Consider the following 17,806-nt stretch of genomic DNA (forward strand, 5'->3'; position numbering starts at 1 on the left):
TCCTGACTTACTGAAAACCAACTATTAATGGTCCAGTGTGATACTCAGGCAGCTTTTTTAACACTCTTGGAAGCATGTTATCCAGGGCTGCTGATTTTAAAATTTCTAACTTTAGTAGCTTCTGTTTAACATCCTCCTGAGATACTAGAGTAATGAAAGGTTTCTTGTTACCATATGATCTAGCTACATCATCTGTTTTTTTCCACCAAATACAAATAGGAGACATTGTAAGCAAGCACTTAATTGGATATTTGAGAGAGGAAACAGAAGGCAAGGAAGGCTAAGGAAGAACTGGCAGAAGATAGTGACACAAGATACTGAATGCACAAACTCCAAGAAGAACCACAACTAGCAAGTGACTATAATCAGTGGAGAAACTGGACTGTCCCATGTATCAGTAACACAGGAGGAACTAAGGTCTAAGACCTAAAATTATTTTATTTAAAACATTGTTTTGGTGCTGCAGTGATATCACATCAAATAACAGTCCCTATACTCCATATCAGTTTCCAGATTTCTCATCTTTTAAGCACATGGTTAACAAAGCCTCCCCTTCCTACATATACACAGAGCTCTGTTAAAAAAACAAAGCTGCACTGTAATTATCAGCAGCCATCCCCATCTAAATAGGGGTTTGGGACTTATTGTCATTAAGTGGAATTGGAGGGAGAAGTAGGGGGAAAAAGTAAAAATGGATAGCTTACACTTGTTTAGTTTTCTCGTGCATCTCATTGTCATTTCCTGTATGAAAATGAAATATTTCAAGTTAATTTTAAATACTATTACATGAGGTTATGCAATGTATTTAATGCAAAGGGTATCTACTTTAAAAAAGCAGAATTACGAATTCAAAAGGCTAAACAATTGGTATTTACATTTTACTCGCAGAGTCATCTTTACTTCTTGTTTTATATAAATTGATGTATAAACTGTGGCTGGTAATTTTGTTTGCGCTCTTGCTTTGATAGGTAGGTTTTGTTTTAAAAAACAGAGCAAATTTCTGGCTACAACTTGTACCAGTATGTGCAGTACCATGGTAAGGCCAAACATTTCAAACCTGGGAGCCTAAAGTTAAACTCCTAATTTACCAGAAACTCCCAAATTACTATACTGAGGCACTTCAATATAAGTAGCCTATTTTGCAAAGGTGCTGAGGATCTACAAGCCTCACTGAAGTCAATAAGAGCTGCAGGTGATCAGTATCTTTGAAAATTAGACCAATCCCTAAATATAGTTATGTGGCAGTTTCTCTATGGTAGTTTAGGAGTTTAATTTTAGGAACCAGGTTTTAAAACCTTAGTGAGAAGTGGCTAATCCTGCACACATACATGCTTGGCTTTTCATATATGGGGAGTCCTATTAACTTCAATGGGACTATTCACATGCTTAAATGTTTTCAGGATTGGGGGATTACATGTTCAGTTTGGCTTCCATTAAAGTAAAAAGCAGAGCTCACATTGTCTTCAGTGCAGCAGAGCCTAATCCTTTCGAATAGGGACTACTAGAGCCCTGCGTGGATACACAAATGTGTATTCACATCCGACCCGCGATCTGCAAAAATTATCTGCGGATATCCGCATCCACGGATTTGCAGACTGAGGCTCCGAGGCACACCCCCTGACCCTGGTCGGGAAGAGATGCGTTGGCAGCTGTGGAGGACCCTCTACCTGCCCTGGGCGAAGGGCCCAAGCAGCCCCCCCGCCCAGGGCAGGTGGAGGGACCCAGGCTCCCCACAGCTGCCCGCGCGGCTCTCCCCGACCTGTTCTGGCCAGGGAGGTGGCTCCGAGCTGCAGCCCAGTTAGCCGGGCAGGCAGCTGTGGGGAGCCACAGTGGACCCTCCACCTGCCCTGGACATGGGGCCCAAGAAGCCCCTGGCCCCTTTCCCTACCCCCCTCCCCCGACCCCCGACCAGGGCAGGTGGAGGATCCCCATCATGGTTCCTCACAGTTGCCCACCCACCCACTCTTACTATCAGAGCCCTGCGTGGATACAAAATTTGTATCCGCATCCACACTGGTATCCACAGAAATGGTCCATGGATATAAAGCGGATGCCCACGGATTTGCAGGGCTCTAGTGACTACTTTGAGCCCTCCATTGGTCAAAGACAAAGGGATGGAGTTTCCTTTTATAAATCATGAAAAGTATCAAAAATATAGTTGCAAACCTGAGAAGTTGCAAAATACTATGAATAACCATATTTGCTCTGTTTAAGTTTGTAAAAAATGACAGTTCAACTGCTTCGGTCACAAAGTTTAACATTACTGGCAAGGCCATATATAGGCTATGTATACACCTAAAGCAAAAAGGCAGCAAGATAGTAACATATCAATGGTTTTCATTTGTTTTACTTGCATGTGCAGCAGCGTGTGCTGGGTGATGCTCACAAACAAAAAAGGGTAGGAACTGAAGAGCTTCACTAATTTTAAAATTACAAAAAAGGATGTTAGAGGGGAGAGAAGAAAGAAGGACAGTGTAGTAGTATACTCAATCCACACTTTCTACAAACATTACACAAGGAAGAAAGGTCTTATCTGAAAAGACTTCTCAAGTATGAACTACAATAAAATCAACTCTAAACAACAAAGGTGAATGTTTATGGTAGTTGTGATGTATGTATATTGTTGCTGACTATAAAAAAATATAAAACATGATTTCATTAATGGTCTCTTTTCAAGCATGTTTGATTTAAGAGCTTGAACATTATTTAATGCAAGTCATTTTAAATACAGATGCACACCAACCATTAACACCTTTAAATGTTAATCTACTGAAATGCCCTTATGCTATGGTTTATATTGGGGAGGCTGTTAGATCTTATATTACTGCTTTTAAGCATACAACTTCAATGAGAAGAAATGATGTAAACCTTCTTTTGATAAATAAATTTCCTCTACGTCCTCACTTAACTTGTGGAGTATAGGATAAAGGGGGAAGGCAATATAGATGAGACTACATAGGGAAGAACTTTTTTTGCAAATACGTTTGGCAAAATCTGAAGTCATTTGATCTTGAAAAAGATGCAAGTTTTTTTATTTTTAAAGGACCAATAGCCTTTTTTTTAGTTAATAACACCAACTACTGAATTACATCACAAGCTACAGATTAATAGCCTATCTACATAAGAAGACTCCAGGATTGTCATGCTGAAGCCTATAATGTCTGTTGTGTCAGCGTGAAACAATGCAAACCGCCTCAAGCATAGCAGAGAGCACTTTTTAATTTTTTTTGGTTCAGAACATCAGCAGGTTCAGTCATCACTGGGATTTGCTGTCTGTCTCCACCCAATTACGTTCTCAGCCATTTTGACTTATGAATTATTCCTGTGCAATGTACACCTACAGTTAGGCATGTATCTATGCTATGCCAAGGATCCCCACATCTTTGTGGTATCAAAGGTAATGCATCCAATCACCACTGTCCCAGCCATGAGACAGCATGGGCTTTCAGCTACTATTAAGTCATTTGCTTCTCATTGGAATAATCTTGGTTAAATGGTCTTCTTGAGTTACTGCCAGCAAAGTTTCTCTAGGGAAGACTGGCTGTATGGTAAATTGATCTGGTTGAAAATTACATACAGGTGTAAAAAGCAACATGCAGGTGTAACATTTAATATCAAGATCTTAGAATACTGGTTATTTATTAGGCGGCTATAAATATTTCATTACGAGAATATTTTTTCAAGCAAATGTATTGGAATTTGTGTGTTGAGGGTTTTTTTTTTTTTTTTTTTTTTTTTTTTTTAGAGTATTTTAAACAGCTAATTAACAGATGAAATTAGATTAAATCTTAACTGCACATAATAGACTGGAATTGACGAAATCTATTTAATATAATCTCATAGCTAGGAACAAAGTATACAATGTTTTTATTACGATAATATTGTTGCAACCATTGCTTGGGTAGACTATTCAGACAACAAAAGACTGAGACAAAGGACTAAAAAGAACAGTATGAACTCTTTTCTCTCATCTTCCCTGTAAAATCATCATCTTTTAACAAAAGAAGAGTTGTGATTTTGCCGTGTAATTACCACCTTGAATTCCTTTTGATTTCTATAAACTTCTGTAACAGACAAGTTTAACACTTTCTTGTAACCTGTAAAACACTAATGCAGTCAAAATGATGTTCTTTACGAACTTCCTACAGTAACTAAAGCAAGCATGTCTCATAATATTTTGAAATTTACTAGGTGTGCAACTGATTGTTTTTAATATTTGCTAATAGCTTGGAACAGATATTTGAGATGACTACACTCACAATTTATTATTAAGATTTATGTACTCCACAAAGCATATTTTTTACATTTATTGTTGTATTTTATAAACCATGCTCCAGGTGCTGGAGGATATTTGAAAGTTCATCTAACCTCTATTGCCAAAATATCTGGGTTCCATACAAATTTTGAAAATTTTAACACTGGGAAACTTGAATCTTCCCCCTTGAAATCAATGGGAATTATGCAAACTTCAAAGGGAGCACCATCAGGCCCTATTAGTATGTATTTTTAAAATGCTACAGGGATCAAGATAAGACAATGAATATCACATAAATCTGTAACTTAAAAATGTAAGTACATAATATTCCAATATGGTACAATTTAATGAAGCAATCATTAAAAGTCATGCGTCAATAGTTACCAAATGGAGGTAGCTGAGATACTGCAGTTATGTTCCGATACTTAAACCAGGCAGTAACTTGTACCCCAGGTATGGCAGGTAATGTTTTGACATTCTAGTGGTGACAATCATATAGCACATTTGAGCTTGAACTTATTTTTTTTTCTTTAGTGGATTTAAACTCACACTCAACATTAACCAAATTAAATATGTGACTTTGAACTGAAGTAGCTAAGACACAAGGCCCCCCCCCCCCACTGACTTGAATGGAGTGGATTTTACCTTAAAAGCAGAATATTTCCACCAGACTCACTCAATTCTACTCTCATCATGCATCCCCAGGCTTTGAAAGATTTCGACTCTCCTACTTTTTGTGACTTTTTCCTAGGTATTTTCAAACTATCTTTCAAACTAAATAAAGTTTAAGCTCCATTTTTGCCTTATTTCCAAAGACCTACTTTTGGAGAATTCCTTGAAAACTTCCTACAGATTTTAGTGAAAGTGGAGGGACATGGTCATGGTAACCATGTCAGGTAGGATTCTTTGCATGGGCTACTGCTCTACAGAGTCTCTATGGCTGTGGGAATCAAATAGTCTATGCTTTCAATCTCTCTACAAGCAATGCACCTGCTGCTAAATTATTACAAATAATCAGGAGATGTTCCTTAAATACTCTGAGAAAATGTTGAGAGACTTACCCAGGTAAGGAATGTGAGTTGTTCCAAAAATATAGGTCCTTGAACAAGCCAGAGGTCCCTTGGGAGATACACACTGTACAGCCTAGTTGTCAGTATTAATAAGATGTAAGTGGGTCTTAGTCAATAAATAAGGGTATAAACATTAACAACTATAAATAGATGGCTAATTAAAATCTGCCTTAATTTTCTAGCTACTGAAATGCTACCGCAAGTGCATGAACCAGGACCAGTTGTATTTAAAAAGTTATCTAAGCCTTTTAAAGGTGTAATTTCAATATTTGACTTAATATGCGTGGTTCAAAAAGGCCTTGAAAACAAAATGAGTTCTGAATTCCCCATGTGAATTAAGAATGTGTTTTCAGGTTTGTATATAAATTACTCCTTTCCATTAATGTGCCTCAAGTTCTGCCAAGCTGTCCTTGGCTGCCCTGCCCTGTTATTTAATGCTATTATCAGTGCATCCTACTCGCTAACAGAGCAGAGCAATGTCATGTTAGCTGTACCGCCTTCTTTAGCCCTCTGAGGCTCACTGACATGATGCATGCTATCAGGAAGCCATCACATCTGGCTCCGACAGACAACAGGTGCTCCTAACAGGAATCCCACCCATGTATGTGAAAATAAAAATAGTATGACTGGTATCCATGTGGGAATAATATGAGAGAGGGGAGGAAACTGAGAATGAAGTTTAATTACATTGGAACATTAAATGATCTTTTCTTGTTTACCTAACCAGTGGAATGGGCCAACCCCATGCTCATCCATAAGGCAGTGACTCATTAAATATTGCTCTAGCCCATGTGGAGTCATAAAATCATTTCCAGGCCATTGCTCCATAATTACCTGTACCTAATAAACTACACTCTACATCTTCTGCAGTAGCAACTGTGCAAGCAGTTACAGACACACTCAAAGCCTTCCTCAACTGGCTACTAGGGACAACTAAAAATGCAACCTGCACACTACCTCTCCTCCTTCGCTTCGAGTTACCTTCTTGATGCACCCAGCCCAGCCAGACTGAGGATCTGTATTCCCTGGGGTCGCTTCCCAAAATGCATCCCCTGCATGGTAGCGCAATGAGCCATCGAGCTCATGACATGTTTTAAACTCAACTTTTACTTGAAAATGGAAACAAGTAAATTTTTTAAAAGTTCATTTTAGTAACAATCTAACAGTTGACAGCTCTACAGGGATTTTGAGGTTTGTCTGGTTGTTTAAAAATGTAATGAGGTTTGGAGACAATGGTTTTGGAAATATGAAGAGTACAATTAATGAGTTAACAAGTTATTTCAAAAATTACTACAAGTGTTAATACAGTATATTTTTAGAAATATTAACCAAGAGTTTTATGATTCAACCATAACTCATATTTCAGTTACTGAAAAAAAAAAAAGTTAGAAAAATTATGCATCTTTAGAGAGTATTTTTATTTGCAGCCTCGAATCAGTCAGATTATATGCCAAGGATATTATACCCTATCTTTTCAACTATGCACAGTCCTTAAAGTTGTCTTCTTTCATATTGGGCCCAATCATGTGCACCCCAAGAGTGGAACACCATTTAAGTCAATGGAAGTTTGGCTTCCAATAGGGGCTGTAGGATTTGTCCCATAGCAACTTCAATTTCCTATTTCCTCCCTTTTCATTAAAGGTCTGACTGCTTTACTTGAACCTTTCAGAATATATATTTGTACTGCACACGTTGGCAGTTTGACTGCATTTTGTAATACAAAGAAAAACAATTTAGCAAAGCAAAAACACACTGCTGGGGGGAAAAAAAAGGTAAGTTATTAAAAAGCTCACCATGTGCTTAGCAGTACTTCCGCCAAGGCCTGTATTTCGAACCAGATGTCCCTCAGATGGAAAATTAAAGTTACCAGAGTTCAGGTTCTCTTTACTTGAGTGGTTACCAAACAACACAAAAGGCTGTCTGCTAGGGCTAAAGAGAAAAATACAATTATTACTGCAACACTTTTAAAATATAATCAAGGCCTCAAGTATTCTATGAGTTCTTATACCTTTATTGGAATTCCCCCATTAAAACAGAGTATAGCAATGAAATTATAATTAGTTGTATAGTCTATGTTGAGAATCAATGGAAAACCTCTACCATTAGAAAGAAAGAACCAAACAAAAGGGATCGTGAGGTAACAAAAGAAAAGATTAGGTAACAAAATATTTATGAAAACATCTTCCAAGCCTACCTCAAGGATGTTAAGTCTAAATATTTCCTATTTGCAATTTTGACTGCCGTCTAATGTTTCTCTGGATACCTGTAGTTCAAAAAAGCTTGACAGCTGTCTCCAAACTTTTCAAAGAGATTAATCACTATGGAAAGCCCTGACACTATGTGAGAGGGTACCTTGAAATCCATTGGTTAGCAGCAGGTAAGGAAGAACCGAAGGGTAGTTCTTTAGATGACCGCTAACTGAGATCTTTCCTTAGCTCAAGCAGTAAAATGCTCTGCTTTTGGAACAAAAGGATGACGACAGTTCTCCTGAGATCAGTAAGTACATGTTTAATAAGTGAATAAGTGACAGGTGACAACCACAGTTCCATTAGGAAGATAATCAAATCTATCTCTAACTCTCCACCAAAAAAAAAAAAAAAAAAAAAAACCCTTCCATTTTTCAAATACTTGGAGTTATATCTCATTAAGTAAAATGTATTCCGAAAATTGACTGAATTAAGTACTTTGTGATAAAAGACAAACAGTGCTTTTATATTTTGAGGTATCTAATGTTTCTTTGTATCTCAATTTAACACACAAACCACATTATGTCAGACTGTGAAACAAATTTTAACATAAGTTTGTGCAAAAAGTGGTTTTCAGGGGGAGGAATGATAAAAATCTATCAGCTACTGACGTTATTTGAAAAACGAGACACTTGAGCAAGGAAACAGAGGAGGTGAAGATGTGACAGACTATTTTCAACTTCAAACTCCAAATTGGCCAATGTTACTTTTCCAAAGTGAAAGAAAACTTCGGGAGCTGATGAAATGACACCTCCTCCTGCATATCCCACCAAGACGATCCCCGGCCAAGAGAATGTGCATAAGTTCCTTCGCTATAAGTGAGAAACCGACTCTAAGACAGTGTCTACACATTGCGTGTTTGGTTAGGAATTGGTAACAAGGTTAAAACGTCCGGGGTTTTTTTCTCCCTCGCCTCCCTCCCTCCCATGCAGAGTGCGGCTGCTGATTGGGCAGCTGGGCCGACTGACCCGCTCCCATTGGCCTCTAGCAGCCAGTGCCCTCCCCCGCTACCCCCTCCTTCCATCTGCAGCCCTGTGTAACACACAAACCAACCCACCGGTCAGTGTGTTTTGCAAACACGTGGAGCCAGAATGGTAAGGGGACTCAGGGGGGGGGGTGGGGAGGCTCGGGATGGGTCCCCGGCCTCCCCCTCCCCCCCCCCCGCCCCCCCCGTGCCCCCCCCCGCCTGCTTGTACTGCCAGAGCCAGCAGCAACTGCTGTCTACTGCCCCCGGTCCTAGCATCCCCCATCCACTAATGGGAAGACAGGCTCCCCTTACCCTGCTCTTCCACTCTAGCCCTGAGCCTCTCCAACGCCCCAAACCCCTCAGCCACAGCCCTCATCCCCCTGCACCCTAATCCTCTGCCCCAGCCCTGAGCCTCCTCCTGCATCATGAACCCCTCATCCTCAGACCCACAGCCCTCAGCCCTGCATCCCCTCCTATCCCCAAACTCCCTCCCAAACCCCCTCCCCCCTTCCCACACACCCCCTCCTGCCCTCAAACTCCCTCCCAAAGCCTGCACCCCCTCGCTTTGCACCGCCTCCCACCCCCAAACTCCATCCGAGCCTGCACCCTGCACCCCTCCTGCACCCTAATCCCCAGCCCAGGACCTGCACCCCAGACCTCCTCCCCCCACCCAACCCCCCTCCCAGAGCCTTAGGCAGGTGGGGGGGGGGGTTTCTGGGCACCACCAAAATTTCTACAACCCTGCCACCCATGTGGGTGGATAAGGGTCAGGGCAGTCAGAGGACAGGTAGGGTCCTAGGGGTGGGGGGGTGGGAAGTGGGAGGGAGTGGATGGGGGCAGAGCTTCCCCCCCTCCCCGCCAGTGTCCTCTTTTTTGATTGTGGAAATATGGTAACCCTATTAAAATATGACCATGCAATTCATTGTGGCTACCACTGTTATATAATTGCAACAAATCTTATACAAAATATAACGTATGGCCAGAAAGGGTTAAGCAGCTTGCAGGCTAAATGACCCAAAGCCAACCATTAAAGACAAGTTAAAAAGTATGTGAATGGTAATTAGGGCCACTCTCTGCTAGACAGATTAGAACTTTGAAGTGCAAATCTGTATTGTTAGAGAATTAGAGGTGATACTAATTGTGTGTGTTTACTTATATCTTGTTTAATAAATAGCTATGTAAACAGACAGTTCCTATAGCTATTGATTCAGAGATCAAAAGGGAATATTAACATTTAGATGAATCTTGAATGCAATGATGTCATTGTCTATGTGTCTCTTTAAAGTTTGTGATAGACTGCCTAATGGATAAATTATCTTATGTTAATCCATGTAGTTAATTACCGGTAAGGTTTGGGAAATAGAAGGTTACATCAAAAGACTATTGTTCACCCAGGACTGTATGGTCAAGTGGCTGCTAGAAAACGGTATAAAAGACCCTTGGGTCCCAATCCTTTTTATCTCAGATCTGCTTGAGGCTTCATGCAGGAGAAGCCTAAGTCATAAGGACTGAGATCCCAGTCTTGACTGGACCACCCTGAATATAAACATTGGACTATAACCTATGAACTATTTCTGAAACGACTCTTTGCAACTACCATCTCTGCTATGAATCTGAATCTCAAGAATTGTACTCATGTCTGTATGTATACTGATCTTTTAACCAATACACACACACTCTTCTTTTTTAATAAATTTTAGTTTAGTTAATAAGAACTGGCTGTAAGTATTTGGGTAAGATTTGAAATATTCATTAACCGGGAGGTAACATGTCCAATCCTTTTGGATTGGTAGAACTTTTTTATATGATGAACAATATTTTCAACAATCTTCATCATATTTGACTTGGGGATCTGGGTGGAGGCCTGAGGTTGGGTTACTTTAAGGGAACTGTGTTGTTGGTTTCTGGGTAACCAGTGAGGTATTATAGAGGGTGTTTTGTGCTGGCTTGGTAAATCTAAGTATTGGAATATCCACCAGCTTTGGGGATTGTCTGCCTTATTCTTTGCAGTTCACCCTAATTGAGTGACCTCAGCTGGCTCCCCTGGGACACCAGTCACAACCACAAAGTATTATTAGCCATGTATCTAGATTTTACATTTAAACTAAGGTTCAGTATGTGTCATTAATTTGCACATTTGTAAGTTTCTACCTCCATAATATTTCTTTTCCTTAATGTTATATAGAGAGATTGCTGTGACAGAATTAATGCTTCCGTGCTGGGATGAAACAAGCATGATTTTATCCTTAAATTATTCTTATGTGGCTAGTGTAGGGTTTGGGTTTTTCTTATCTATTTCCTTGCTTTTAAGCATTTTGCCTGTTAATCATTTACAAAACCCAATGTGTCACTCAGCAACTTTTTTTTTTTTAATACTATTATGAAAATATGGGGCCAAATGTTCTAACTTGACCATTCTGTGCACACACTGCTCAGATAGCATGGTAATGAATCAAGTATAAAATCCTGAATAACAGAATAAGCCAAGTGGGTAATTAGAAGCCTGAATGCTTGTTCTGTACACAATACAGTCACATGGGTGACAATTTACAAAGAGTTGGGAGATCTTTCAGGAGAAGAGGCTATACATAAGTGGTATTACTAAAAATATATTTTATACCTAAAGATAACTCCATATCCTAAATAGGACATGATATATTAAGATGTATTCATGGTCCCAAATGACATTACAATAGGTCTCAATGCATCAGATATAAAGTAACATTATATAAATATAGTGCACTGATTGATACACATGACATCTTCACAGGAATAAGATAAATGACATTACCTGTTGTCTGTTATATGGCTTGAAATCATTCCATGACTGAAGTAACTTCTGAACGGCTACAAAAAGAAAAAAGCAACTTGTGTTACTCCAACAGTAAAAAGAAACACAGAAAGACTGCCAGATTTAAATGAGAGATGCTAATGCTATCACTAAGGCCTGGCTTACAGATCAACATAGCTACCTTGCTCAAGGGTCTGAAAAACTCACGCCCTGAGCACCATAACTATGACGATCTAACCCTCAATTAAACACTATTAGGTTGACAGAATAGTGCTTCCGTAGATCTAGTTATCACTGCTTGGGAAGGTGCATTACCTACAACAATGAAAAAACCCATTCCGTTGCTACAGGAATTATCTATACTATGGCAGTATAGTGGCATAGCTACAGCACCAGAGCTGGGCCACTGTAACACCCATGGTGTAGACAAGCACTAAAAAAAATGAACTACATTATACATCGTTTTAAAAAAAAAAAACAAGAAGTCGCATATCTTGATTACATAATTACGATTATTAAACTCAACTGGAACCAGTAACAGGTCACAGTGGTGGAATGCATAGTAGCACCTCCACATTTCCCATCTGAGTCATATCATGGATTATGTTAAAAACAGGTCTGAAATTTGCAGTCTTGGTTTTTCTTGTTTGTTGCTTTATATGAATTCCTATCACCAAACTGAAATGAAATTCATACATAACTTTGAATCTATCAGACAGACATGCCATACAAATAAGGTCCACTATCAGTGCAAAACTCAACTTTGAGTTTAGCTGAAAAGTTAAATTGCCCTGGTACATAGATGCAACATTTTTATTATACTGTACTGTCATGTTAAACAAAAAGGAAACACAGCCTGAACTGTACAATTTAGGAAAGAAGAATATTCATAAGCTTACACACCTCAATAGGCAAGTTTGCTTATAACCATAAAGATGAAAAAGAAAGGGGGGAAGGGAAGAAAACAAACCCTATCAAATATAATGGCAAGGCAGTAATAATGAATCGGCATTATTTACATTTCAGGTTTCAGAGTGGTAGCCCTGTTAGTCTATATCAGCAAAAACAAGGAGGAGTCTTTGTGGCACCTTAGTTAGTCTCTAAGGTGCCACATGAATTCTTCCTTGTATTTGCATATCAAAGGGTTTAATTAAGTAAACATACCTCCCCCGCTTGAGATTCTGACAGCTCGAGGATGAAAGGAATTTCAGTGTCAAAATTAGCAAAAAAGCTGGTCCATTGGTGCTCGAAAGTCATTAAATCCTGAAAAGGGAAAAAAGCAATACGTGTTGTTCTGTTCGGCTAGTATCATGTCAGCAGGGCAGTAAATCACGCATGTTAAATGATGAAATCAACTATGTTATACAACACTTTTGTTAACAGTCCAATTATGTAAAATCTTGTTTTATGACCACTTCAGACCAAACAAAATTTAGTTTTGTCACTCAAAGCTTAATATAAACTGGAAAATTCAACTTTCATTGAAAAAAAATATTCTGTCCAATAAGTAATTTCAGTCTAAAAATTAAGCCGTTTATTTTGAGAATGTCAAACTGAGTTTTCAGATTGCTGGGTAAAAGCTATTTGAAGAGATACTCACTCAAAAACTGAAGAGACAAATGTGTAAATATGAACAGGATCAAAAATGAAGTACTGCCTAATACATTTTATAAACAAGGAATCTACATTGCTCCAATACGGATTTGTACTTTTAACATCAAACAAAGACAGTAACTATGGATAGAGAGGAGGGAAAAGTGACTTCTTATAACTGTCAAGTATCAAAGGGGTAGCCGTGTTAGTCTGGATCTGTAAAAGCAGCTAAGAATCCTGTGGCACCTTATAGACTAAGGGACACACAGGAGCATGAGCTTTCGTGGGTGAATACCCACTGCTTTGGATGCATCAGCGAAGAATCTGTTCTTATAACTGGAAATTATTCAAGATAAAGTCTGCCCCATGTGTTTTCACCCCTCTATCCCTAAACAACATGGCTGGAGATAGCAAGTATGTATACCAAGTATGCTAGATGTGAGGTACAGAACGGAAATGAATCAGCATACAAATGAACAGGACTTTTTACAAGTTAAGGCAATGAGAGTTTAGAATGAAATTAAAAGGTCAGAAAAAGAATAGAGAAAAACAAAATTATATCATTCTGATGAAGTAGATATTTGGGATGGATACATAGTGTCTCAGAATTATAACAAAGTTTAGTGTGGGATCTACAATTATTGCACAGTATGTATTATGTGGAATGGCTTCCATAGTTTTCCTAAGCATGAACCTAGAAGATATGGGTGGGAAAGAGGGGGAAAGGAAGGATTACTGAAGTGAGAGGGTTTAGACTGTGTGCTTTTTTTTAAAATGGTATGAGTCAAAATTATATTTTTATGTCCATATTATAAATTTAGCAACAGGCTATGCACAAGACAATACAGCCTATTCACTTACGGCTTCATTAATGCAGTGCAAACAATAGTAAACCATACAAATTAGATAGAGCAGTAACATTTACCATCTTACACACACTTTAATGTGGACATTTAATGTCTAAACAAAATTGTTTATTTATGACTACAGACGGATATTCATTAATTCTCTACTTTGAAGCCATAAGCCGCAAGAAAACCTCTGTTCAGCAAGAATGAGCAAGGTGAAAAGCTTTTCACATAGGTTCTTTTAGTTTTCTAAAATAGCATAGCTGAGAAGTACTTTCATTAGTTTATTCAGGACAAGATGATGTGCCCCATGCTATACGTCATAATTCACTGTTTTAATACCAAGCAGAGTTGTCAGACTTGAGTCAAAGTTTTATTAGAGTTAAAAGAAACAAGAGCAGGAATTTCCAAAAACTCACCATGTGGACCAAACTCTGCTCCCACTGAAGTCAGCTAGATTTTCACCATTGACTTCAATGGAAGCAGAGGCAGGCCAAGTCCAAGCACTTCTGAAAATCCCACCATGCATCTTCCATATTAAAAAAAAAAAGAAGAAGAAGAATCACCACAACAAGAATTGGCAGCCTCACAGCAAACCTCTGAAATGGGGGGGGAGGGGAAGGAAAGGGGAGAGAAACGGAACTGCTTGAAACTGGGCACCTTAGATATAAATCTTTGAAAATTGTGTGTCTGTTCCAAAATGTATTTTAAATGCATCACTTCTAAAGACTGAAATAAAGCATCTTACAGTATGTAAGAAAGATTTGATAGATACACAATTAAAAGTGTTAACATCCTATTTATTTCTTTGGGATTTACGAGCTAGCTGATCATGTGTTTCAAGACAGACTCCTATTCAAACTAAGGATGACACCATCTCATTTCAACCACCATTATGGAAGTTAACTACTGAACAACTTAAGAGACTGATAATAGATTCATCTCTAGGTCACTGGTTCAAATGGACTCCAGGAGAGTGATAATGAAAGCATACTGGCATCTGATGGCATGTGAAGTGAGATTGTCTCAGTCCAACCACTTAGTTAATGAGATTTTAAGCACTTTGGGCCAGGGACCATCTCTCTCGTGTTTTTACACGGACTAGCACAAAGGAGCCCTGATCTCTGGATTCCCAAAGTGCTACTGCAAGCATCAAACCAGCAAACCACACAACCTTTAAATGACAGGTATCCACATGACAAAACAAAATCTGAGCTAATACCTCACACTCTGGGGTCAAGAGCAACAATAAACCAAGATGACAAGAACAGAGTATGCAAGAATTACTGTACACTCTCAACCCTACAAGCGCTCAGGCTTCTTCGTCGTAGAGGAGGATGTCTGAGCAACATAAGGAAGCCACTAATGTCTCTATGCTGCTTGTTTCTGTTCTATGCATTACAGAATTAAACTGACAATATGGTAATTTTTAACAGCACACCAATTTCTAAAAATGCACAAAAGTAAATATAAAATACAACATTAGCTACAATTAATCCTGAATATCTTGTCCACATTTATGATTGTAGCGATATCCATCAAGACCAGCAACAAAAAAGGTATCAACTGCCTGAGAGTCAGACCGATTTCAGTTTCAGATAAACAGCACTAAAACAGGAGATTAGACAGTGTGTGTGTGTGTGTGTGTGTGTGTGTGTGTGTGTGTGTGTGTGTGTGGAGAGAGAGTTCTGTCTAAACTTCTCCTCTTTTAGTGCTCTTTATATATCTATTTTATAATCCATCTCAAATTGGATTTAGCAGAGGCAATACTAAGCCTCGCAAATTGATATTTATGTCAACTAAACTTTAACTACCAAAGGCACTGCTATTCTAGAAGCATATATTCCTCCAACTTCAAATTGGTTTAGGCATTTAAAATCAGACTACCTCATTAGAAAACAAGTTCACAGGGAAATGCAAAAAAAGATACTGTAAAAATTGTCTGTGGCCACTATTGATCTGTTTTTAAACTATTCAGTAGCTATCAAGCAATATGGACCAATTAGGTTTATGATAAGAAAATTATGCTTTTGTAACACAATGCTTCTGCTGCCACGCACTATTCTTTTAACATGCACTGAAGGACTGGTGTCGAACATACATAGTGCTGTGACCTGCAAAGAATACAGCCAACTCATGCAATTGTGGCGATTCACTCTATAGACTTGATAAGGTAAAGAACACAGTGTCTTTAATTTCACAGAAGTTACACAAACTTCCAAAGAGAAAACTGCAGTGGAGTTTTAAGCACTTTAAAACCCTCACAGCATAGGGAGCCCACACTTTGGCTGATGTAGTCAAACCAGTTTTTTGTTAGACACTAACGTAAACTGACACTTTTCGTCTAAGACTTGTCATGAGTTAGTTCAAAACATTTCAGCTGCATTACCTCAAAAAGCAAGTCCTCCAGGGAAACAGGATCCATTTTGCTGTATGTTTTCCACAGATCCATGCTGACATCCATTAACTGTAAAACATTTTAATACATGTCTCTTTTTACTGTGAAAATACGGTAAATAGTGTGACATGCACAGATTTATGCGGCACTCAAGCACTTAGCTGCTGGGTGCAGAGCAGTTTTGCAAGTCTGGCCTTCAGCCTGCTACAACAGTTTGTACGAATCTTAAACACTCAACCAATGGCATAAGCGTTTCAAATTCAGGACTGGATAAGATTTAAAAACTCTGGATAACCCAACCTATAAAATTCATATGCTTCACATTAAGTGATAGTATGTAATTGATATTTAGGTCTTAAGTGCTTTTTTCATACAAACTATATCCTAAAAGGCTTTTCAGAGTTAAATATAATAGAGATAATTAAGAGCAGAGAAGAGAGATATTAACAAGTATAGCCAAGGGAAAAAAGACAAATGTGCAGTTAAGAGTTTTAAAAAGATTGAGAGTCAGTATGGTAGAGCAATACAAGAAAGCAGTTCCAAATGGCTAGAACTGCAGAAAGGCAACTCCTTGTTATGAGTGAATGGTCAGAAAGGCAGACAGTACCAAGCTAAAGGAAGTTACAAGTTAACTGGCACTAACACTAATTAAAACGTTTTCCTCCATAGGTAAACATCCATATGGAGCTATAATCATTCAAAAATATTCAAAGAGACACTGACATTTTAAATGCTTTCTAGATTGAAATATTTCAAAGAGTTTTCAAAAATGCAACACAAAGTTTTATATGACTGCTTTATACAGTCATTTCAATTGCTCTTCACTGAATCTGGCAATAGATTGCCTTCTAAGACATGGTTTCCATTCATTCGTCATTTACAGCTAAGTGCATTAAGGGAGTTCTGTGCATAATAGTACTATGAACATGCGCCACCGTTGGATCATCACAAAATATTAAGGGGTGATTATTTATCTTTAAATATTTTGTGAAATATTGATTAAAAGTCTTAGTTGCTTTTGAAAAAAAGAACAGAATAACTACTTTAAGTATTAAAAATGTTTTTAAATATTCCAATGAGGATAATTTTGAACTGAAGAGAATGGGGGATGTGTGGCTGCATTAATGTGTTAAAAGCATCAATATACCACTAATTTGAAGACCTAAAACTCAAACAAAATACAGAAAAGGAATAGGCAACAACTTTGTTTATGCAGCACGTAATACCTTGAAGTATCTTTGGGGTCCCAGAGCCCAGGTTTCAGCCCAAGCCCAAACGTCTACACTGCAAATTTATAGCCCCATAGCACAAGCCCCACGTGCCCAAATCGGCTGACCCAGGACAGCTGGAAGATTTGTACCGCAGTGTAGACATACCCTTAGAGGTCTCTCAGATTCATAGGGTAAAATCCTAGTCCCAGTGAAGTCAGTGGCAAAACTCCCATTGACATCAATGGAGCCAAGGCCTCACCCTAGATTTTAAGACCAAAAAGGATCATTATCATCATCTAGTCCAGTGATACTCAGACCTCAGTGGTTCATGAGCCAAATTAGCTATCAACATTACCCAAAAGAGCTACAGTCATGTGAATTCATTGGTTGATAATTAAATCACGGTGTTTTAATATCTACTGCAAAA

The 17,806-nt window shown here is 38.6% G+C and overlaps 1 protein-coding gene across 2 annotated transcripts in view; it reads right to left on the reverse strand.

Annotated features, from left to right (window-relative positions):
• C5H20orf194 (chromosome 5 C20orf194 homolog) overlaps positions 1-17,806 on the reverse strand; it is a 130,564-nt gene that overhangs the window by 67,240 nt on the left and 45,518 nt on the right. For both annotated transcript variants that reach the window (XM_034772594.1, XM_034772593.1), the window contains exons 7-12: positions 16,160-16,237; positions 12,494-12,592; positions 11,330-11,385; positions 7,119-7,254; positions 5,317-5,398; positions 705-741 (exon numbers count right to left, since the gene is read on the reverse strand). In XM_034772594.1, the coding sequence (XP_034628485.1) occupies positions 705-741; positions 5,317-5,398; positions 7,119-7,254; positions 11,330-11,385; positions 12,494-12,592; positions 16,160-16,237 (488 nt within the window). The remainder of the gene's footprint in view (positions 1-704; positions 742-5,316; positions 5,399-7,118; positions 7,255-11,329; positions 11,386-12,493; positions 12,593-16,159; positions 16,238-17,806) is intronic.

This window comes from Trachemys scripta, chromosome 5 (genome assembly GCF_013100865.1).
Source record: "Trachemys scripta elegans isolate TJP31775 chromosome 5, CAS_Tse_1.0, whole genome shotgun sequence".
In the NCBI taxonomy this organism is placed as follows: domain Eukaryota; kingdom Metazoa; phylum Chordata; order Testudines; family Emydidae; genus Trachemys; species Trachemys scripta.